The sequence below is a fragment of the Phyllobates terribilis genome, unplaced genomic scaffold (genome assembly GCF_046119375.1).
Source record: "Phyllobates terribilis strain yellow unplaced genomic scaffold, ASM4611937v1 Scaffold_7__3_contigs__length_470593459, whole genome shotgun sequence".
Taxonomy (NCBI): domain Eukaryota; kingdom Metazoa; phylum Chordata; class Amphibia; order Anura; family Dendrobatidae; genus Phyllobates; species Phyllobates terribilis.
The window spans coordinates 273,409,104-273,433,109 of NW_027362767.1; the positions used below are offsets into that span (position 1 = coordinate 273,409,104).

The 24,006-nt window shown below is 48.3% G+C and overlaps 1 protein-coding gene across 12 annotated transcripts; it reads left to right on the top strand.

Moving 5' to 3' along the window:
- The first annotated feature begins 340 nt into the window (after positions 1-340).
- On the top strand, positions 341-15,864 carry BRD3 (bromodomain containing 3). Of its 12 annotated transcripts, none has more exons than XM_073640770.1 (14): positions 341-467; positions 5,257-5,389; positions 5,626-5,936; positions 6,482-6,619; positions 6,866-7,016; positions 7,227-7,409; positions 7,717-7,934; positions 11,225-11,596; positions 12,219-12,347; positions 12,656-12,847; positions 13,035-13,312; positions 13,462-13,781; positions 14,726-14,851; positions 15,443-15,864. In XM_073640770.1, exons 3-14 carry the CDS (start codon positions 5,736-5,738, stop codon positions 15,559-15,561), a joined length of 2,427 nt encoding a protein of 808 aa, XP_073496871.1. In that variant the 5' UTR covers positions 341-467; positions 5,257-5,389; positions 5,626-5,735; the 3' UTR covers positions 15,562-15,864. The 12 variants fall into 12 exon arrangements, with proteins under 12 accessions (XP_073496871.1, XP_073496876.1, XP_073496870.1 ...); XM_073640769.1 differs by having other exon boundaries at positions 379-533; XM_073640778.1 differs by having other exon boundaries at positions 379-533; positions 14,729-14,851.
- Positions 15,865-24,006: the final 8,142 nt, after the last annotated feature.

The window sequence follows — 24,006 nt, forward strand, 5'->3', positions numbered from 1 at the left end:
CACCCAGGAGCCTTCACTGCAGGGCACAGGATATAAATAGCGGCTGCCGGACAATGAGCTGCGCTACTAGAATAGAGGGAAGTCACGGGGGAGGAGGGGTCTTGGGGCCTCCCCCTGCCCAGTCACACTGAAGGCCGTCTGCAGTGCCAGTCCCAGACGTGACCGGCAGCCCCCAGGAGTCACTGGCCATCCTAGCCTAGCACTAGCTCCGAACGGGGGTCACATCAAGCCGCTAATCGTGCAATCAACCCCGCACTAGCTTTTCTCTCCCATTCCCGGCCACTCCATGGAGGGGGGAAGGGAAGGAAACACCAGGGCGGTGTTGGGAGTTGTAGTCTTTCCAGGCTGCCCTCTTCCATTTCCTGCAGTAGCGGCGCATGCGGCCCAGAGACTACAAATCCCGATGGGCTGTGTGGGTTTGGCGCATGCGCGCTGCTCACTTCGAACTCGTCTATTATGCTGCCTTGGTGAGGATAAAAAGAAGAGGCGCTGGAGGGACTGTGCGGGGAACGTTACGGAGCGGCGGGGGCGAAGTAATGCTCGGCGCGAGCCCTTCTTCTCCTGTGTCTGTGTCTCTATGTGCGGACGGTGGGGTGCGGGGCCGCCGTCGGAGGGGGCAGAACAGCCGCGGACCTGGGGCGCCCCCTCCCCCGCCGCTCTGTGGTAGCGGCCGCTCCGGACGAGCCTTTGTGATACATTGTAAAACAAAAGCTTCCGCGCGGAGCGCACTGATACATTGTGGCCGCCGCAGCGGACGTGCGGGGAGCCGGGGCGCTGCTGCCTGCCCGGGCGGGCCGAGGGCTGCCGGAGGTACACCCAACCCGGGGAGCAGGGGACATCTTCCCTGCCCGCCATCTTTTAAAGGGGAGATATTCAGGGAGGGGGAGCAGGAGGCGGATCCGGGCAGCGGCCAGGCTGAGAGTGTGAGACCGGCCGGGGCCTTCATCAGTGCGGTACCGGAGGAGCCAGCAGGTAGAGGCGGCTGTAGTGTTCGGCCCGTGTGATATCTGATGAGCCGCGATTACCTGTGTCTGAACTCGTCACTGCTGGACCTGGATGTGACAGGTTATCTACCTGCAGTGGCTTGTGTGACGGATGGTGGCTGGAGCAGTGGCTTGTGTTACTGGTGGCTGGAGCAGTGATGGATGGTGGCTGGAGCAGTGGCTTGTGTTACTGGTGGCTGGAGCAGTGATGGATGGTGGCTGGAGCAGTGGCTTGTGTGGCTGGAGCACTGGTTTGTGTGACCAGAGCAGTGAGTGATGGTGGCCGGAACGGTGTCTTGTGTGACATGGTGGCTGGAGCAGTGGTTTGTGTGGCTACAGCAGTGGCTTGTGTGACGGATGGTGGCCGGAGCACTGGCTTGTGTGCCCAGAGCAGTGACGGATGGTGTCCGGAGCAGTGGCTTGTGTGATGGATGGTGGCTGAAACGGTGTCTTGTGTGGCAGATGGTGGCCGGAGCAGTGGCTTGTGTTACTGATGGCTTGTGTGACCAGAGCAGTGAAGGATGGTGGCTGGAGCACTGGTTTGTGTGACGGATGGTGGCCGGAGCAGTGACGGATGGTGGCTGGAGCAGTGGCTGGAGCAGTGACGGATGGTGGCTGGAGCAGTGGCCGGAGCAGTGACGGATGGTGGCTGGAGCAGTGGCCAGAGCAGTGACGGATGGTGGCCGGAGCAGTGGCTTGTGTGGCCAAAGCAGTGGTGAATGGTGGCTGGAGCAGTGGCTTGTGTGTTGTATTGTGAAGTTTTTTTTGTTGCTCCATATGTACTGTGCTCCCATTTTTCCCCGGTTTGTGGTGCCGACTCCTTGGTTGTGTCCCACCTGACATTACATCGGGCACCGGATGTTATCATGTAGGTGGCCGACGGATATATATATGTATATGTGTATATGGCTTGAGAAAGGTTCTGTGAACCGAAACGTTGCCTTTTGGGCTCATTAAAGTCCATTTTTTCTAAAGTATTTTTGGAGTGCTGCCTTTTTATATGTATGTATGTATGTATGTGTGTGTGTGTTCTTGAAATGTTTCAACTGCGTCTCTCTAGCTGTTGTAAAGCTACAATTCCCAGCATAGACAGAGCAGCATGCTCTCAGGAGATGATGGGAGTCTGCTGTCTTAGATGTTTGCTGTGATTTGTTGTCTACCACAGCTGGAGAGTTGTGACAGTGTAGTGGGGAGGGGGCCTGTCCTGTGCCAGTGGGTTACTCAATATTCCTTCAGGGCAGCTGATTAGCGGCTTCTGCTTGGGGGATCAGATATTCTGTCTTTTGGGGAATAACCTGATGCTTTTGTTTGTCTGTGATTAGTAGACACTGATTTTCTGCCCTCTGTTTGTCTTCGCTGAAACCTTAGAATAGGCTTCTTCCTGCCTCTGGAATGGCAGCGTGACAACCTTCCAGTCACTTGGGGGCAGTCGCTCTGCTGCCCTAGAATCAGAACTGCATGGGTGGTTTATGACTCCAGTATCATCTTGTGACGTTCTTGTATGTAGGACTGGTCGCAATCAGACTGAATGTAGTGTAGTAGTCAGGCCATGCTGGGAGTTGTGATGTCTCTCCTACAGCAGAGGCAGGAGCCAATGTGCCCCAAATCTGTCCCTTTTTCTCACTGTAGGAGTGCCCACCCTGTCCACAGAGCATCCCCCTCCAAATCTTGTATTCTGACACTGGGTACCCCATGTCTGCCCTATGTCTGCAGACTCCACCCCGTTGGTATCCTGCAGCGGTGGTCGGGCTGTTGGCTCCTCTGGCAGTGGTGGTCGGGTTCTGGACACGTGTATGAAGTGCACTGTGGCCCTTGTCTGATGTACAGAACGATAGCAAAAAGTTCATCTGCATAAGATCTGCAGAGAATACTCTACTTTGTAACCCAGCCTAAAGGATGTAAGTTTCCATTTTGGTTGCCATGGCTACATCCAGTTTTGTATATGCAGTGTGTATGTATTTCTATTATTGCAGCTTTCTAAATGTCACACAAGGATGTAGCTGTGACAAATGAAAACTCATATTTCCATTCTTTATACTGCAGCTTGGATCCACCGACCTGTAGAACCAGCCAGGCGTCTTCTATAACAGCACACTGATTCTGCAGAGTTCACATGGAAACTTATTTCAGAATTGATGCAGCATGATCTCTTATTCTATGACTGAATACCCTCTAACATCTGTACTCATTTCCTATGATCTAGGGATGTAGTGGTCCAGCCAAGCAGCTCATATATTAGCCCTGCGTCTTGAGGGAGTCCCTCAATTATTAGGCGGCGTTCAGACGGAAACTGGAATGTGGTCACGTGACCTCGGATGGCAGCGCGGGCATTACAGGGTCTTCGTAACAGCTCCCGCTCAGATGGAAGCTTTGTAGGCCATGTTCACATGTGGCAGTTGTGCGGCTGATTTTCTATCAGGATTTGCTGCCGAAGATCTGCACCTATGGCAGTAAGAGTGGACGTAATTTTACCAAATTTCATCCACAATGTGTCAAATTCTGCTGCTTAATCTCATTGCTGATTTTCCACTTGTAATATATGCAAGAAATCAGCTCGTAACATGTGCAGCGGAAAACTTGAGTGTGTGACTTCACCCTGAAAGTGTAAGGCTAGCGAGTCGCCGGTGTGCGGTCAGTGGCTGTTGCCGCTGTTTGTTGGTTTTTTTTTCTTTTTGGTCCTGGACTAGTTGGACTTGCATGGCCACAATGTGACTACAGGGGCAGATGCACAGTATCTGTCATTGATTCCGGCTTCCTCTCAGCTTTTGTCTATTCAAGCTGATGGGAGAACGGTGTGTGGGTCGATTATGGAGGATCGGTTCGGGCTCCTCCATGGTGTCTGTGTATTCCAGCAGCGTTGTCCTATAATGCAGTGATCTGGCTACACCTCATAGTTGGTTTGATGGTGGTAGTTGTTGGGTTCTAAGGGGGTCATGTACTTTGTGTTTACAGCTTTTTGCGGATGGGACAAGTGGGCTGTATGCGCATGGGCTCTTTGGAGGGAAAGACGTTGAGGTGCAAGATCTCTGGGATGGGGATCAGGCTTGCTGTGCGGGCTTTTTGGTGGGAGAGGGTAGCTGCGGTGCCACCAAATGAGCTCTGTGGGGAGAACACACACATTGTGGTGCACGCTATATGAGCTCTTTGGGGGAGGAAGGGGGTCTTGTGGTGTTGACTCTTCTGTGAGATTGAGGTGGTTGCTTCTGCGCTGCATGGTTTCTTGGGGGCGGGGGCTTGCAATGCCTGCTCTTTGGGGGGGATGATGTGTTGTGGTGCACATGGTGTAGCCTCCCTGCTTTGGTGACTAGTGATGGCAGAAGCTGGATCCCTTGTTTTCAGTTATTGGCGATTTGTGTAGTAATTGGGGTCTATTCACATTAATCACGTCCACGTGTGAGAGCAGCTCCCGTGGGGATCGGACCGATCTCTGACCATTAGTCATTGAACCATTCTCGTGTGAGGGTCTGTGTGTGGAGCGCTGGCTCCGCTTTGGTCCCATTCCTGGATGATTCGGTGTGTAGCATGTGCCGGACTCGTGTAAACAAAGTTCTTGTACGTTAATTATTTTATGGTGTCCAGTTTATACTGTAACAATTTTTGTCACTTTGTGGTGCAGCGTCCTCATGTTGTACCTCCTGGTAGTGCGATCCCTGCCACTGCTGTCTGTATAACATGAAGCCTTCTGTTCCCCGGATGTTTGGCTGGGACGCGGTTCAGATGACAATCTGCCGATTCTTTGTTTTGCCACTTTATTTTCCTTGTTGGATGCAGAAAGTGTTGGATATTTTTAACAAACTAGTTTGGAAACATGATGGCGATCAGCGCTTGTGGTGCTGTAAATTTGTACGTGGCGTTGACCCAGAAATACATGAAGTAATGCAGCCGGGGGTCTCATCGTTTCAGGTCTGATATAACAGCGAGGTTCATCTGTGATGTCAGGAATATTCCTAGATGGAGGAAGGACTAGTCCCCCAGCATTACAGACTATTCCAGGAGAGGAGGGTGCTGATCTTGCAGGTGGTTTTAGATGGTCACATAGGAGGCGTAGAGCTTCATAGCAGCGCATAGTATTTCAGGAGAGATGTGTGGTGATCGAGGAGGTGCCTCTCTACATTGGATGTGACCTGTTATAAGGTGGGGAGGGGATTAGTCGCCATCCTTGTGGTCTTGTGGTCCTGCTTCCCCTGCTGTGTATGTGATCGCTGTGTGGATTCCTCACTGGGCGTCTTGCTTTTTTGGGAATATCATTAATTTGCTGATTTTTACACTGCAGTCTTGAGCCTTTTCTTGGTGTTTCCGAGGAAGCAGAACGACAGCCGGTGAGGAATCTAAATGCTGAACTATAGGTCCTCTTAAGAATGGCCTCCTGATCCACGATGGCAGCATCCTGACCTCCGCACAAGAGCGTAAGAGCACCCCATTTTATCCCTCTTGTCACCGTGAGTCCCTCAGGGCTGCAGTGCATATAGTGCCCGTCTGAAGCTTGGTTGTCTCTCGGGAGCAGTTCTTTGCGGGACATGGATCTTTCCCGCTGTCCTGAAACCTTCTGTGTTTCTAGTTTGTCTCTCGATGTAGGTGGCACATACGCCATGAGGTGCGTTCTAATGGTTCTTCCTGACGCCTTTTTGTTCCTGCCCTGTAGGTTCTATGGTCAGACTCCTGAGATGGGATGTCCTTCCTCGGCGAGGGCCATAAAGGTAGAGATTGTGTTGCAGATTTACCGTGAAAGGAAGTGACCCAGAGAAGAGCAACATGTCTGCCGTCACAGCTGCGGCTCAGGCCCCTCAGGGGCCCGTGAATCCACCGCCCCCAGAAATCACAAACGCCAACAAGCCAGGTCGCAAAACCAACCAGCTGCAGTACATGCAGAATGTGGTGGTGAAGACGTTGTGGAAGCATCAGTTTGCCTGGCCCTTCTACCAGCCCGTGGACTGCATCAAGCTGAACCTGCCCGTGAGTCTTCTCAGCAATGGCACCCCAAGTTCTTCAGCTTTATATCATCAGTTTCTTACCACTTCCAACATCTCTGCTTGGTGTCAGGGGCTAAAAAACTTAATTTACACCCAGAGACTGAAGATGTATCCTGGCCTTATTTTGCTCAAACAGCTATTGGTTTGCTGCAGGTTCATCCATTCCAGATAATCCTCTGTAAATTAGACAGGCCTGCACTGACACATTGTAACAAACCATCAGATCTTGTGTCCCTGCTGCTCATGGAGTAACATTGTAGCAAACACTCAGCTGCAGCTTTGTTTTTCCTCTGGCTGTGAGCAATGTGCCTACTTACTGACAGAAAGCAGAGATCTTTACCTGTGAACGGTATTTCCTCCGCGTTAGACATCTGCTTGCTGTGAAACCTCTGAGCCTTTTCTCTAACTATATAGACTTGCTGTGCAGATGTTGAGCAGCCGAGCTCCGTGTGACCCCCCTTTATCACCGCACACAGAAGTTTCCCATCGTCCTCTGAGGTTCACTTACGATGTGACTTTTACTTTCAGGACTATCACAAGATAATTAAGAACCCGATGGATATGGGTACGATAAAGAAGAGACTGGAGAATAATTACTATTGGAGCGCCAATGAATGCATGCAAGACTTCAACACCATGTTCACAAACTGTTACATCTACAACAAGGTAGGCCCTGGGTCAGGAGAGTGGGGGGACATTGCTGTGTGGAGTGGGTGCACAGCCATAAGTCTCGGGTCGGGTCTGGAGAGCTGGTGGACTACAACCAAATGCATAGCAGCTCCACTGAGTGGTGGTCCGACCTCCCATGTGTCACAGCTGTGCCGAGATGCCACATGAATGACTGTTGTCTGCAGCGTGCTATGTGGAGTCTGGTTTCTTGTTCTGCACTTAATGGCTGTTACTCTGCCTTAGTCCACAGATGACATTGTCCTGATGGCTCAAGCCTTGGAAAAGATTTTCCTTCAAAAAGTAGCACAGATGCCACAGGAAGAGGTGGAGCTATTGCCTCCTGTCCCAAAAGGCAAGGGGAAAAAGCCTCCCCCTCCATCCGCGCAGACACCAGGTACCCACAAAGATAGCTCTATCTCTTGATCAACTCTGCAGCTTGACCAGAGGGGCATCTGTCTGTAGGGGGTCTCGGCAGTGGTTAAAAGACCTGCTCCTAATACAGGCCCTCTATCCACATACACAAGGCCGTCAGTCACAATTGTTCACTTTGATAATGGCGACCTCGTAACCAGGTTTTTTTTTTTTTTTTTTTTTTTTTTTTCAGTAATCACAGAACCAGAGCCACCTGTTGAGAAAGCCGCCCCGTCTCCCAAACCGTTGGTCGTGGAGCGCAGTCCTCCCAAAGCACCCGTAGTGGAGCGCAGCCCCCCCAAGCCTGCCGTAGTGGAACGCAGCTCTGGAAGACGAGCCGAGCCACCTCTGGAGAGGCGCCGGGAGCGATTTAAAGGTCTCCAGTAGTTCTGTGTAATGACTGAGGCCCAGGCTTGGTGTAATGACTGCATGGATCACTACCACAGATGCAGCACCAAATGTGTCTGGTGTTGAGGCGATTTGCAGGATAGGTCCTGCCAGCACAAACCTTTCTGCATGTCTTGCGCTCTCCTCTGGTCTGTAGCTGATCCTCCACTCTTGCATCTCGCCTGCGCTCTGTGGGGTGGATGATGCCAGACGTCGCAGGGCGGTCTCCATATTAGATGCTAGCGACGACTATGATCTTGCTGACCGTTACATTTGTCCGTGTTGTCTCCTTCCAGCCGCGGCCCCGGCCTCCAGCATCTCCACAGTCAATCCCACAGTCCAGCTCACCAACATCGCTCCTCTAGTGTCCCAGACGCCAGTCATCGCTGCCACTCCTGTGCCAACTATCATTGCTAATGTAACGGTACCAATTGCCACCGCTGCTCCTCAGCCGCCTCCAGTCGCCCCAGTCCCAGTAGCACCAGTTGTTCCTCCGGCCGCCCCAGTTGTTAAGGTAACAGAGAATATTTGTTGTTTTAGAAACTTTTTTTTTTTTTTTTACCTTCTCAGAGGCTCAAGGTGCTTTAGTCAACCAACCACTCTTATGTCCTCCATGCTTCATACTGATTTTGCAACACACTTTTAGCAGGTAGTCACCTAGAAGATGATCATCAGGGCTTAAACCATGAAAAGGATCCCAATAATGGAGAACCTGGTATGGGGGGTGCAGCTAAATAACCACCCAGCCTTAAAGCAGCTGTATGTTCGTGCAGCTCCAGTTCTCTGTGTGCCCTCCTAGTCATGCAGAAGTGCTGAGCCCCTCATTTTACAGATTTGTTTAGTTTAAGCTTCCCTTCAACCCCTTCCTGACTTCTGCTGTACATGTACTGAGCAGCGGGAAGGGCTTTACTGGAAGCCGCTGTACTTGTACAACAAGATTTTCCTGGCTCACAATTAGAACTGTCAAAATCATCAGTGGGCGGCAGCCGCTCCTCATAGCGGACACTGCTGTAACTTTTACCGTCGGTGCTAGCTCTGATCAGTCGTTTAACCTTTCAGGTGTTGCTGTCAATACGGATAGCGACATCTGGATGCATATTTGATGGAGGGGGCGCCCTCTCTATCCTCATCGGCAACCCGCGATTGCAATGTGCCTATAGTAGCCATGATGTCCCCAGACTGAGTAATTGCTCGGGGTCACCCATGTACGGTGGCCTGTAAGTTCCTGCCATAAGCTGGACTCCACCATGCACCTGTGAGTGTAAGAATAGTCGTCCTCGCATTTACCACACAGTGAGCAGTGCTAAAACGGCTTAAAAAAACCCGACTATTCCTGATTTGCTGCTTATTTATTTGTTCTGATTCCAAAAAATCGGAATAAACCGGTTAAAAAAAGTTACGTCCCCCCCCCCCCAAATGACACCGATAAAACTTCAAATTATCCTGCAAAAACCAAGCCCCAGTCACATCTGTCATCTGTCAACAGAAAAAACAGAGGTTTTCTTGTCACCAGCAGCTCAAAGGCGCTGGAGAAGCAACATGTCTTGCAAAAACCAATCCAGTGACATATACAGTATATACTCCCAACCCACAGCTAACTTCAACATATATGGCATGGCTGCCGAGGGGATAACGCACTTAAAGGGGTTTTTCAGGTCTAATCATTGATGAGCTGTCTGCCTGATACGAGATCAGTGGGGGTCCGACACCGGCAGACGGAAAAAAGCAGTGGAAAACTGCTCCAGCAGTGATCAAATCTAAGCAACAGAACAATACAAGGGGTGCGTTTCTCCAGAGGCACAAGCCGGACCTTAAAATGGCAGCCTCCACTGTGTACTTTTCTGGAAAACACCAGTGGGGTCGATAGTCTTTACACTCACAGATGATTCCCTGACTGGCAGCTCTTAATGGGGGGAGTTGTTGGGGGTCTGCAGATGGAACCCAGATATTACTCCAGGAAATTCTGTGCCATAAAAGCAACTGGTGCTCCTGGTCTCCTGAGCCCGGCGGTGTGGCGAAATAAGTGTTTGACCACATATTTGGTATTGCCGTACTTGGAGAAATGGGGTAATAAATTAGGGGGTGTCATTACCTTTTTTAGTCCCAGTAAATATGAAACAGAATGATCAAAATCGAATCATTATAGCAACAAATGTAATTTTTCATTTTCCCACAGCCCGACAGAAATCAGTGAATCTGTGGTGTATAAGTGCTCATTACCCCTAGGTGAATACCGAGTGGTGTAGTTTTCAAAATGCTGTCACTTGGGGGAGGTTCTGCTGCCCGCAGATCACCCCAGACAAATCTGCTGTCTAAAAGCCAAACAGTGTTTCTTCCCTTCCAGGCCAAGTCCACTAACTGTAGTTACCGACCACATGTGGGGTATTGCTGTCTTCAGATAAATTGTCCATTATTTCTGCTTACATTCGTAAAAAATGAAAAATTTGGGTTAAAGCAAAATTTTAGAGGAAAAAAAATACAACTTTTCACTTTTGTGTCCCAATATTATAAACCTTTTGAGACGCACCTGTGCGGTTTCCAATATGGGGGTTTCTGCTGTTTCAGCACCTTGGGACTTTGCAAATGTGACCAGGCATCCAGAATCAATTGCAGCCAAAATTGCATTCCAGAAGTCAAATTGTGCTCCTTCCCGGCTGTGTGCCAACAGTGGCTACTGGACACACATTGGGTATTGGTGCATTCACTAGAAACTGCTTATTGATGTTTTTGGGTAAAAATGAAGAGAAAAAAAAAAAAAAAACAATTTCGTTGAAGGAATGTCATTTTTCACTATTTTTAATTTCACTTTGCATTGATTCCCATGTCAGGGGGCTTTTCTGACCTATCGGCCCCTTAAGGTCACTACAAACCTGAATAAATCTTTGCTTAATGTTTACAGGAGTTTTCCCACAAACAAATGTTGATTTTAATCAGTAGATCTTGGAATAATAATGATTTCTACAATTGGATGTGTTTTAAAAATTGTCCCTGTGCTGAGATAATCTGTGTAATAGCTTCGTCTTACCGTACAGGAACATGGCCTGATTAAACCACATCTCCTGGGCAGGGGAGGAAGCAAAAATAAGAATACAGACATTACAGCACAGGATAAGAGCACAAATTATTATTTCTTTGAAGTAAAACCGAATCAGCTGTGATCCCTTGCTGTCCTGTCTGTATACTCTTTGGCTTCCTTCCCCGCCCAGGAGATGTGGTATGATCAGACCATATCCCTTCACGGTCACACAGCCATTACACAGTACACAGCAGGGGCACATTTATAAGATTATCTCAGCACAGGAACATTTTATTTAAACACATCCAATTGTGGAACTTATTATTATTCCAAGATCTATTGATTTAAAATCAACTTTTGTTAGTTGGAAAACTCCTTTAACTCTTCTGACAACGTAACAAAATAAGAGGGTTTCAAATTTGCTGCCGACATAAAGACGACACATGGGAAAAGTGATTTATGAAGTTGAACATTTGAAAATTGCAAGTTTTACTTTTTTTTTTTTTTCCATAAAATTTCCTATATTTTCATAAGTGTAAATTTTATTGACCTAAATTTACCACTACTATGGAGTACAAGGTGATTCGCTGGGAAGGGAGTGCCAGAGTTATCACCACATATTGTCAGATTTGAACAATTTGGCTCGGTCACGAAGGTGAAAATGGGCTTTGGCAGTAGGGGGTTATTGAACGCAGCAGATGCTGCTTGGAGCTCCTGATGTTTGTAACCCATGTATCAGATGCTTTGTGGCTCATGCATAGACTGTCCCTGCTCTTCTTTTAAATTAGAAAAAAGGAGTAAAAAGAAAAGCTGACACAACTACCCCCACCACCTCCGCCATAACGGCCAGCCGCAGTGAGTCGCCCGTGCCCATCTCTGATCCGAAGCAAGCTAAAGTGGCAAACAGGAGAGAGAGCACCGGGCGCCCCATCAAACCACCAAAGAAGGATCTGGAAGATGGGGAGATCCCGCAGCACGCCGGCAAGAAGGGCAAACTGACTGAGCACCTGAAATACTGCGACAGTATCCTGAAGGAGATGCTCTCCAAGAAGCACGCCGCTTACGCCTGGCCCTTCTACAAACCGGTGGACGCGGAGGCTCTGGAGCTGCACGACTACCACGACATCATCAAGCATCCCATGGACCTCAGCTCTGTAAAGGTACATCCTCTCCACCCTTTGCTGTCACTCTGTATGCGTTTCTGACGTTTTCAGTCTTACACAGTAAAGTCTAACCCGAAACAAACTCCAGACAGAAGCTGCACATAGGGGGGATACAGTATCTGTCATAGCTCAGTTAAAAATAAGTAAAAACCTCTGCTTACTGTCAGTGAATATTAACATTTGTCTGCAGACTGGGCGATCCTAAACAGAGTGGCAACACTAATCTCCTGTGACTGCTCTCCCTTCACTGGTACAGTGCAACAAAACCTCAGCTGTGGGTTAGAGTAATTTAGAACAGACAGGATTTCAGATTTTAGCAGCTGGATGTAAGCAAAGCTTAATTCACTGACAGAGCTTGAAACTGGTGAACCATGAAAACATCATGGCCCTGGATTCATCAATGCAAAAATGGGATAATTGCAGTAAGAAGTGGCACGCTTCGTACCGGGTGTGTAGCCGAGCATCATTATCAGTCAGGGAGGCGGCAGCGTCTCGCCCTCGGTGCTGGGCCTGTAGTGGGAGCCCCAGGCTACACTGCATCTGCTCTCCGGGCACTCGCCCTTGACCCGTTCAGCTGTTTCCTTCGATTCCTCCTTACACTTCCCCTCTTTCATTGCAGAAGAAGATGGATGGTCGGGACTACCAGGACGCGCAGGCTTTTGCAGCTGATATACGGTTAATGTTCTCAAACTGTTACAAGTACAATCCCCCCGATCACGAGGTGGTCGCCATGGCCAGAAAGCTCCAGGTACAGTGCAGCTCCTGAGTGTTGGACCTGGGACAGTTTATATTAACTGTACTTTGTGCATTCCCCCACCCCAGTTATTAGCTGTGCATTCCAATATAGTAACCTATGAATAAGAACCCCCCCCCCCCCCCGTAGATGTGAACCCCACCAACCTATGTCATGACCAGTGGCTCTAGCATGTAACTGTCAGTGAGGTGGGTGACATGAGCCACTCATCCTTCCAGAAGCTTCTCTCGGTTTCTCACCCATGACCTGTGCCCCCTTCCCCATCTCGTCCTCAGTGTTTGTGACCAGATCTCCTTCCACAGGATGTTTTTGAGATGAGATTTGCCAAGATGCCAGATGAGCCAGTGGAGCCTCCTGCCCCTCCCCCAGCAGCAGCCCCGGTGGTCAGTAAGAGCATGGAGAGCAGTCACACCAGTGAGGAGAGCTCCTCCCAGTCCGATAGTTCAGACTCCGAAGAGGAACGCGCCACGCGTCTGGCCGAGCTACAGGAGCAGGTGAGACTCGGATAATGAACAACCCCTCCAGTGAGATCTGGCATCCCCAATGAGAAATTTAAGCGTTTTCAAGAAATCTGCTTGCTGTTAGTTTTTTTTTTTTTTTAAATACATCCATGGGCTAAAAACTCATCCAGCTGAGGGTTGTAGTACACTTGTGTTCAGTCTGGCATGTTTGTCTCCGTAGCTGAAGGCCGTACACGAGCAGCTGGCTGCATTGTCCCAGGCTCCGGTCAATAAACCAAAGAAGAAGAAAGAGAAAAAGGAAAAAGAGAAGAAGAAAAAGGACAAGGAGAAAGAGAAAGAGAAGGAGAAAGAAAAGCACAAGATAAAAAGTGAGGAAGAGAAAAAGATAAAGTCTGTGCAGCCAGCAAAGCCGCTGCCTCCGAAAAAGGCTCCAGCCAAGAAGCCAAACAGCACGACAGCGACCACTACATCCAGCACGCCCGCCCCGACCGTCAATAGGTGAGCACGCAACCCGCCATATCTATTCCATCCAGGCGTCATGGCTTCTGCCTGGGATTCTAATGCCAGGTGTCACTGCAGCGTGGTGTGCCCCCGTTTGTACAACACAAGGAACAGTCACGTACATTATTCTCCCACCTTTTATTTAGGCTATATCTTGTCACCCACAGCAAACAGCCGAAGAAAGGTGGAAAGCAGCCTCCATCCGCAAACTACGACTCCGAGGAGGAGGAGGAGGGTCTGCCCATGACGTACGATGAGAAGAGGCAGCTCAGTCTGGACATTAACCGGCTGCCGGGGGAGAAATTGGGCCGTGTGGTCTACATTATTCAATCCCGAGAGCCTTCCTTAAGAGATTCCAACCCCGACGAGATAGAAATTGACTTTGAAACGTTGAAACCTACGACCCTGCGGGAGCTGGAGCGATATGTCAAGTCCTGTCTACAGAAGAAGCAACGGAAGCCTTTCTGTGAGTAGCTGGAAGCCTATGGGCACATTCTCACTGGTCATTAAGGGGGCTGAATCCCACTGCTAACACAGCGGTCCCTCCCTCCTAGTTAGTAGTGGGCTCCGTAGATGTTCAGACTCGGATACCATATCGCCACTCCTCTTCTCATGCCCTTTTAGGCCGAGTGCCCCATCCAGGGTAATTCATCTCCTTTTCAGCCAAAACATTGTGCTTGTGACTGCACCTTTTATATAATGTCTGAGAGCCACTGCTCTGAGGAGGACCCCTTAGATTATTTTCTCCGCTCATGGGTGCACATTAGTCCTTGTGATAAGGAGCCCTGTATGGCGCACTGATGACCTACAACCCGGTGTGTCTTCTCCCTCCATATTTCAGGCTTCTTTTCAGCATCTCCATTTCCATCACTTTCCTGCAGAGTTCTGGCTAGCTGTGCGCCTGCCATCATAGATCACATATAGCAGTCCTATAGATTTTTGCCATCTGTTGCTTTCACACTTGAGCTCTTACAGCCAAACTCTTCAATTTGCTTCTCGTTGAGAACATTTCTGCTCAGATGTCCCTATTAGATCGCTAAGCCCGATCACTGCATGGACGCAGGTGGGTCACTCGCTGCTTTGCTCATGTCGGTTGAGCCCTGCGCTCAAGCAATGATTAAGCTTAAAATTTGGCCTGTTGGGAGTCCTGCAAAGTTCCCTCGAGCCCTCCGGAGCAGTGTTTTCCAACTCTCGTCCTCGAGCCCCCCCAACAGGTCAGGTTTTGAGGATAATCCTAGGTCCTGGCAGGCGCTGGTGAGTTGTGCGTTGCCTCTCACCTGTCTGCACAGAGGGTATCCTTACAACCTGCCATGGCCGGGGCTTGAGGAGCAGAGTTGGCAAACACTGCTCTAGACGTTGTTCTATGAAACTTTGTCTGTTGGCATCTGGCTGATTGCTTCACTTTCCCAGCAGCGTCGGGGAAGAAGCAAGGTGTAAAGTCCAAGGAGGAGTTGGCTCAGGAAAAGAAAAAGGAGCTGGAGAGGAGACTCCAGGATGTGAGCGGCCAATTAAATAACAAGAAACCCGCAAAAAAAGGTACCGTTCTAGTGGAACACTTCCCCCAAAGAGTTGTCGGCGGGGCGCAGTGTTATGTGCAAACATTATCCACTGACCCCGGCTGAAGCCTGTGCAGAGCAGCACAAAGTACTACAACGCCCAGATGCTATCAGCACTGCTCTACTTTGTAGTTGTCACAGTCAGCGCAGGCTTTAGCTGTGGCCTCATTAAGGACGGGGCATGTCCAGGATCAAAATTCAGATGGGTAAATCTCTGGGTTGATTATTGATGCGGCAGGGACTGGCACACAGCTGGAGTGGCACTTTAGGCCCTGGTTGCTGGTGGAGAATATGATTTGGTAAGTGCCATTCATCATGCAGGAAATGAGCTCCATGTGGCTGGTCAATGCAGCATGAAGCAGTCATCCATGTTTTAGGGATCAGTGGTCCTTAGAGCCGCTGCCTTCATTCCCTCCCCTGCAGATGCTTCCTCCACCTCTGGCTGCTGCTCTCCTGAGGGTTTACTGTCCCGACTTTTCCATACCTGTGCATTCTGCCCAGTGGGGACATATTTAGTGAGTATCTTTTGTATTTTGCACATTCCCTCCTGATATTTTCCCTTTCTCCGCAGAGAAGTCCGGCTCGGGGGCGGCAGGAGGACCCTCTCGGCTCAGCAGTAGTAGTAGTTCATCAGAATCCGGCAGCAGTAGTTCCAGCGGATCCAGTTCCGACAGCAGTGACTCTGAGTAAAATCCCCCACGAGACGGAGCTGTGAACGCTGTTCTGTCCTCCCCGCTCTGCCCGTCTGCGGAGGCTCATGTAAACACTTTTGGTGTGCGGTTTAAAGAAAAATGAAGAGGAAAAAAAAATTTTTTAAAAAACTAATTCCCCAAATGGAAACCGGAAGCTACAAACTATTATTTTTAAAGATGACACAATGGTAAATTCTGCAGTCTGGGGGCAAGGTGTCAGCAATAACTGGCCAGTGGAGCCTCCTGGGAGTTCGTGAAGGTTTACTATATATTAATAAAGAAGTTTTAATTCTGTTTTTAATTTCTTTTCCCCTCTTGTTTGGTGTCTCTGGGATGAGAGGGGACTGTGCCGGACTGTCCCCCCCCCCCACCCCGTGCTGGCGGCAGCTCCTGTGACGGTACGCCCCTTGAGGACTCTGCCTTGTAATTACATAGATGTCTGCCTCGTGTAGTTCGTAGATGACTGATCACACGTTTACAGCTTCTGCTTTTTGCTTGGATTCGCTTTTCTTAAATATCTATTTTTTTTTTTTTTTTCTGTCTTTGGATCATGGACACAGTGTGCACCAAGCACGTGTAGCTCGTAGCGGATCTATGGGGGATCTACTCTTGTGGTCGGGATATATATTTTTAATGTATTTTCTTATTTACCTCAGAACAAAATATACAGACGCAAACATTATTTTTTAACTGGTTAAGATTTTTTTTTTTTTTTGCATGGTCCAGAATAGTCTGTGCCATCCTCCGCAGCGACACATTCCATTAGCTTCCGTACTCCATTTTGTATGTACATAGAAACACATTATTTATTAACCATATAATATCCTGATTTTTTTTTTCTTTTTTTAAAATAAATTGCAAAAAAAAAAAAAGTGAAGAGGGATTTTCTGTTTGATAATGGGGAGGGGGGCGTCGGAGGCTCGGCGTCCATGTTTACCCTGTAGAGACATGAGTGCTGCTGCACTTGCTGTTGGGAGTGGGACAATCTCCATGTTGTGCTGTGTGTGTATATATATATATTCTCATGACATCCATGTTTTATATATTGGGGATCTTTTGGGGTTTAATGACAAATATATATAAATCATTTTTTATGCTGAAAAGCGGCGGTGGACAGTTGGTGCCGCTCGTCCGCTCCGCACGGTATGAACAGAACGCTTTGTCGCTCCTTCTTGCATGAATTCAGACTTTTGCTTTTTCCTGATGTTAACCTTTCTGGAGGGACTTGGTGCAAGTTCCAAAAGTGACTATAACTATAGATCTCACGGTCAGCCTGGAGCTCTCTGAATTTAATGACTTTTTAATTTTCATGTTTTTTTTTTTTTTTATCTCTGTATAGTTTTCGTTCAAGCCCTCGGCTTCAGGATAATTTTATAATGCCTTGTCCTGATTCCGTCATTTTTTTCCATATTGTGTTATTCAGAGTTTAGGCCATTTTGTTTAATTTCATTTTTTGCAGCTACCAACAACATACAGAAACCACCATGGCAGCTGTTCCCGCCGTAGCTCACTGTTCATACTGGCGCATTTTAAAGGGTTTGTGAACAATAAAAGTAGTTGTCTATTTTTACCTGTGTGATTTCTCTATCTCTTATATGAGCAGTCGCTTGGCCAATGCTAGTGCTAATAAATATGGATTTTGTAATTCTGGATTTCTATGGGTTTTATCCAGGGACTGTGGGGAGTGGGGTGTATACATCACAGGGAATGACTGGTCCTTATATTGGGGTCCTAGCTTCCTGTCTGTTGCTGTAATATCTCAGCAGTGTGCAATGGTTAATCAAGGGAAAAAGTTGTGTGCAAATCCAGAAAGGTCTGCAGGAGTCGGCCACAACTTTATCTCCATAGAGCAGCATTGAGGCTGCAGTATTGTTCTGGCGCCCCAGAGAAGCCGTCGCCTGCATGGAGCCACTCTAGGACAGTTCCACAAAAGCATGTGCCCTCTTCCTGAGTGCTGCTGGTTTTGGATCCTGTATAAATTCCAGGTATGATCCAGTTCTACGAGCCCTGTAACATAGATAAACTTGGCTTCTGCATCTTGCATCATCTTTTTCCCTTTCTCCCATGACAGCACCACCTGCGAGAGGGTATCCGCCCACTAAGGACAGGAACCTACTGAATTAAAAGGCAGTACCTCTCTTCTGCGTCAGTTCTTGGTTCCTGTCCTTGATGGGAGCTTCTCTAGGTGGTGCCTTTCATACCTGATCGTGGGATCTGGAGTCGGAATCCTGGGATCGGAGTGGCCTGGAGGCCGCAAATAAGCAGCAGATGGGCCCTCTGGTTTAAGCCCCATCTTGCTTGCGCCTGGGTCTGCGGCGCACGCGCCGCGGCCCATGGCTGGGCGCGCTGGCAGGCAGGTCTGCGCAGGGTCGCGTCGTGCCCTGTGACGTAGCGCGCCGGAAGCCCGGGTCTGCGCATGCTAGCAAGATGGCTGTGTCTGCATGCCCTTCATTATGAGTGAGGAGCCGCAGTCACCTAGGCAGCAGCTGTCACCGCAGCAGGAACAGAAGCAGCTCAAGCAGCAGCAACGTCGGGGGTCTTACCATCGTCAGAGCCACAGTAATGGGAGCCATACGAGCGCTGACAGAACCAGTCAGAGGAAAACTGCTCGTGACACCGCCAGACTGGATCGTTCATGCGAACAGCAACCACTGTCTCCAGTACACTAGTCTGAACGGCAGTGTGTTGAGTGTTCATCGTGAAAGTTCACCTTAGTAATGTGCTGTTCTCTATTTTCTCTTTTCGTTTCTTCGTCTTTGGTAGGAACCCAAAAAGAGTAGTTCTAAGAGCAACAATAAGGAGTGTGCATTATGTAGGGTTAACCTTTAGTGTTGAGCGAGTGTGTTCTATCCGAGTACGCTCGGGCCGACCTCCGAGTATTTATAGCTGCTCGGTGATATTTGCAACTGTTTGGCAGCTTTATTACATGGGAGGAATGTCTAACAGTCGCAAATCATGCACACAGGGAGCGATTTAACCTTATCACCGAGCAGCTATAAATACTCGGAGCTTGGCCCGAGCCTACTTGGCGAAAGGGTTAACAGAACATACTCGCTCAACACTATTAACCTTCTCAGCTCCTACGCTAAAAACCTTTGCTCAGGTTGCATTCAAAAGACTATAGCAGAGGAGTCTCCTAGCTTTGCTATGGACCTGAAAACCTTAATCCATATGGAAGTTATGGATTACTTAAAAACCTTGACTTTATGTAAGAAGAAAAAGCAGAGACAGGTTACCTCAGACTCTGAGCAATCGGTAGAATCCCATATCGCAAAAGAATCCTTTTCCTCCTCTGGCCTCTCGTCATCATCTTCATCAGAATCTTCGAATGTTTTTCCATAGACAATACAGAGAGACTAATCAAAGCTATTAGAACGACCAGGTATTGCCGATGCCAAGGCCCCCAGAACGGTTCAGGATATCATGTTCGGGGGTCTGGAGCAGAAGAAGAGAAGCACATTCCTGGTCAATGAGAGGATCAAAACTCGATAGAGAATGGAAAAAAACAGAAAGGAAGGGCCAACTGCCTTCCTCTTCTAAGCGGAGGTACCCTTTTGAAGTGGAGGATGCGGCTTAGTGGGACAAAACCCCGAAAATTCATGTGGCCATCTCGAAATCCTCAAAAAGATCCACACTACCATTTGAGGATTGGGGGGCCCTCAAGGATCCGCTTGGTAAGAGAGCAGAGTCTTTTCTAAAATAGACCTGGGAGTCCTCAGCAGGGGCTCCGAAACCGGCAGTGGCGGCCACCTGCACCACCAGGTCAATGATGATCTGGATGCAGCAATTAAGAGGACCAGATTAAGGGGAACGTCCCTAGAGAAAGATTCTATCGGGTCTTCCTCTAAGGCAGGGGGCTGCTGCCTTTCTTGCGGATGCATCGACAGATTCAGTTAGGCTGGCTGCCAGATCAGCTAACCTTTCCAATGCAGCCCGTAGGGCATTGTGGCTTAAGAGCTGGCCAGGGGATGTGCAATCCAAATCAAAACTCTTCTCAATCCCATGTGAAGGGGACTTTTTTTCGGGAAATCCTTAGATGACATCTTGGATAAAGCCGCAGACAAGAAACATGGTTTTCCCAGCATATCTGTTCCCCGTTATAAGACTTCTTTCCGGAAGAGGAAATATAATGGTAGTAAATTTTCCAGAGATCAAGGTAGTTAGAGAGACAATAAGCCGAATAATAGAGGCTTCATGTTCGGGGGTCCATCCTCCGAGAGTAAAAAAAGCCGCTAAGTGACGGACCTCCCCAGGTAGGAGGAAGACTGTCCCACTTCCTTCCCGCCTGGGAGAAGATCACATCTAGCGCTTGGATTTTGGGGATTATTGGGAAGGGGCTGAGACTGGAGTTTAAAACCATTCCCAGATACACCATCAGGATTTCAGCTCCCAGAGGCCTGAGAGAGCAAATAGCCCTACAGCAGGAAGTACTCACTCTGGTCCAGAAGGGGGTTTTGATAGAGACACCATTACTCGAGAAAGGGAGAGGGTTTTATTCCCCTCTCTTCCTAATAAAGAAGCCGGATGGCTCCTTCAGAACCATTGTCAACTTGAAGATGCTAAACAACTACTTAACCTACAGACGATTCAAAATGGAGTCGATAAGATCGGCCATACAGATGTTGTTCCCAGGGTGTTATATGTGCGTCCTCGATTTGAAGGACGCATACTACCACGTCCCAATCTTTCCTGCACACCAACAGTATCTGAGGGTAGCTGTACATATCGACAAGCATGTAAAGCATTTTCAGTTTACAGTTCTTCCCTTTGGCATCTCCATGGCTCCGAGGGTTTTCACAAAAATTATCCTGGAAGTCATGGCACATCTAAGGAAGATGGATATGCTAGTCATCCCTTACCTGGACGACTTTTTAGTGGTAGGCAGATCAAAAGAACTCTATGCACTTGCTCTGGCGGAGGTCGGAGCCAGGCTAATTGGGTTAGAATGGATCCTAAATTTAGAAAAATCGAAACTAGAACAGTGGAAGGTTCAGTCCTTTTTGGGTCTTGTTCTAGACTCAGAAAATCAGACTTGTCTTCTGCCAGAGGACAAGAAATTGAAGATCAATTCCTTCGTCTCACGTGTGATCAGGAATCCATCCATGACCCTGAGAAGTGCAATGTCTCTACTAGATACGATGACATCTTGTATCCCAGCAGTACAGTGGGCCCAGTTTCATTCCAGGCGGCTACAGCAGGAGATCCTGTCAGCAGACAAGCAACTCGGAGGTTACCTGGACGGAAGAATATCTCTCTTTCGAGTTCAGTAATCAGCTCGTTAGATTTTCCAAATTCATCCACCCACCAATCCATCTCTGGGTGTTCCTTGGTCATTCCAGGTGACAGATACGATTACGACAGACGCAAGCGCAGATGACTGGGGAGCTCACGAGAGACCATTCAGTACAGGGACTCTGGTCGAACAGTGAGATGGGTCTCTCCTCCAACAAGAAGGACCTGTTGGCAGTCAGAAACACAGTAGTAGAGTTCAGTTCTCATCTTCAGGGTCTACACATCTGGATAATGTCGGACAACCGAACAACAGTCGCCTATATCAATCGGCATGGGGGAACAACATCTCTTCCTCTGTTGTTAGTGACAGAACAAATCCTTCGTTTTGCAGAGACTCATCTATTCACGCTCTCGGTGCTGCATATAAGAGGAGAGGAGAACGTAAGAGCCGATTTTCTAAGTCGTCAAGTTTTGAAACCAGCGGAATGGGAAATGAATCCAGCGATATTTCAGCAGATTGTTTACCGATGGGGGCAAACTCAAATAGATCTGTGTGCTACAAATGCAATCGGAAAACCGAAGTCTTTTCTCCTTAAATCCAGAGGAGAAGCCATTTGCTGTAGACGCGCTACAAATCCCCTGGAACTTAACCCTGGCCTATGCATTTCCCCCTCTAATGCTGATTCCTACTATCCTGAGGAAGATCCGAGGAGAAGAACAGGTGAGGGTTATATTGATTGCCCCGTTTTGGCCCAAGAGACCATGGTTTGCTTGGATGAGGAGGATGTCCCAATCAGAACCATTGGTCCTTCTAGACACCCCAGATCTCCTCAGGCAGGGCTCAGTTTTCCATCACCAGAGATCGGGCCTGCATTTGACTGCCTGGATTTTGAAAGGTCACTACTAACACAAAAGGGGTTTTCTACAGGTCTAGTCGCTACTCTACTGGCAAGTAGAAAGCCGGTAACTACTAGGATCTATGGCAGAACCTGGGCTAAATTTCTATCCACCTCGGGGCAGTCGGCTAAGGGTAGGGTTCCTATTGGGGCCATCCTGGAGTTCCTTCAGAAAGGCTTAATCATGGGGTTAGCCACTAGTACTCTTAAGGTACAAGTGTCAGCTCTGGGGGCACTATATAATTGCGACTTGGCAGCAAATAGATGGATCACTAAATTCATTAAAGCTTGCAATAGACCTAGACCCATCCCTACTCCGAGGATGCCTCCATGGGACCTTAACCCCTTAATGGCTCAGGGCGTATTAGTACGCCCCAGGCCATCACCCCTAGTTCAGTGAGGGCTTCGGCGGTGAGCCCGCACTGAACTGGGCACATGTCAGCTGATTGTTACAGCTGACATGTGCCCGCAACAGCCGCGGGTGGAATCGTTATCCACCCGCGGCTGTTAACATGTTAAATGCCGCTGTCAATCTCTGACAGCGGCATTTAACATCTCCGCAACGGAAGAGCGGCATTACCCCCGCCCAGCGGTGACCCCGTCACGTGATCGCGGGTCAGCGATGGGTGGGCATGACAACCCTGGGTCTGCAGCAGACTCCAGTGGTTGTCATGTAAAGATTACTATGAGCGCCACCTAGTGGTCAGTGCTCATAGTACAGGAGTATTTCTGTTACATAGAGGTGATCTGCTCATCACCTCTATGTAGCAGAGGCGATCAGACAGTTGCTGCTTCTAGTCTCCTGTGGAGACTATAGAAGCATGCAAAAAGTTTAAAAAAATGTTTGTAAAAAATATTAAAAAATATAAAAGTTTAAACCACCCCCCCTTTGCCCCATTCAAAATAAAATAATAAAAAATAAACCCCACATACACATATTTGGTACCGCTGCGTTCAGAATCGCCCGATCTATCAATATAAAAAAAGAATCCGATTGGTAAACGGCGTAACGAGAAAATTCCAAACGCCAGAATTACGTTTTTTTTGGTCACCACAACATTGCAATAACGGGCGATCAAAACATCGGATCTACCCCAAAATGGTATCAATAAAAACGTCAGCCTGGCGTGCAAAAAATAAGCCCTCACCTGGCCCCAGATCCCGAAAAATGGAGACGCTACGGGTCTTGGACAATGGCACCATTTTTTTTTTTTTTTTTAGCAAACTTTGGATTTTTTTTTCACCACTTCAATAAAAAAAGAACCTATACATGTTTGGTGTCTACGAACTCGTAATGACCTGGAGAATAAGAATGGCAGGTCAGTTTTAGCATCCAGTGAACGTGCAAAGAAAAAAAACAACTGTGGAATTGCATTTTTTTGCAATTTCACCGCACTTGGAATTTTTTTCCCGTTTTCCAGTACACGATATGGTAAAACTAGTAATTGCATTTAAAAGTACAACTCGTCCCACAAAAAATAAGCCCTCACATGGCCATATTGCCTAAAAAATAAAAACGCTATGGCTCTGGGAACAAGGGGAGCAAAAAACGAAAATGCAAAAAACGGAAAATCCAAAGATTGCGAAGGGGTTAATCTGGTTCTGGAGGCGCAAACCAAGCCTCCCTTTGAGCCCTTAGAGAAGGTTTCAGAGAAAGTTCTCACCTTAAAGACAGTCATGCTGGTAGCGCTAACGTCAGCACGTAGGGTTGTGATCTGCAAGCACTATCAGTAAACCATCCGTTCACTCAGGTCGCTATAGACAGAGTAACTTTAAGACCAGACCAGGCCTATCTTCCAAAAGTAGCCTCCAAATTCATCTCATTCCAGGGGGCTAGGAAAGGACTTAAGGTTAAGCTAACTATAGCTGGGTGGGTCAGGGACACCATTAGCATAGCGTCCTCTAGCAATCTGCCAGTTCCAGAGAACCTGAAGGTCCACTCCACCAGGGCCGTATCTGCTTCCTGGGCTAGGAAGGCGGATGTGCCCATCGACATCATATGTAAGGCGGCAACTTGATCATCTCCCTCTACATTCTTTAAGCATTACCGTCTTGACCTTTCCTCATCTACTGATCTGTCCTTTTGGGAGGAAGGTGTTGAAAACGGTGATCCCTCCCGCTGGTGTCCGATCTTTCTAAATCTCTCAGGTGGTGCTGTCATGGGAGAAGGGGAAAAGATCCCAGTTACTTACCGGGGGATTTTACAGAGCCCATGACAGCACCCTATAAATTCCTTCCCCTTTATCACTTATGGTGTGCACTACTATGGGTGTTTACAAAGAAATGTTTTGGTGGTAGTTGTGTACTAACCTTTT

Excerpts from the sequence above, each read along its gene's own strand:
- BRD3 (XM_073640770.1), top strand. The coding sequence starts at position 5,736 with ATGTCTGCCGTCACAGCTGCGGCTCAGGCCCCTCAGGGGCCCGTGAAT. Across the intron at positions 7,410-7,716 it reads GCGCCGGGAGCGATTTAAAG|CCGCGGCCCCGGCCTCCAGC; the intron begins GTCTCCAGTAGT and ends GTCTCCTTCCAG. Across the intron at positions 11,597-12,218 it reads TGGACCTCAGCTCTGTAAAG|AAGAAGATGGATGGTCGGGA; the intron begins GTACATCCTCTC and ends CTTTCATTGCAG.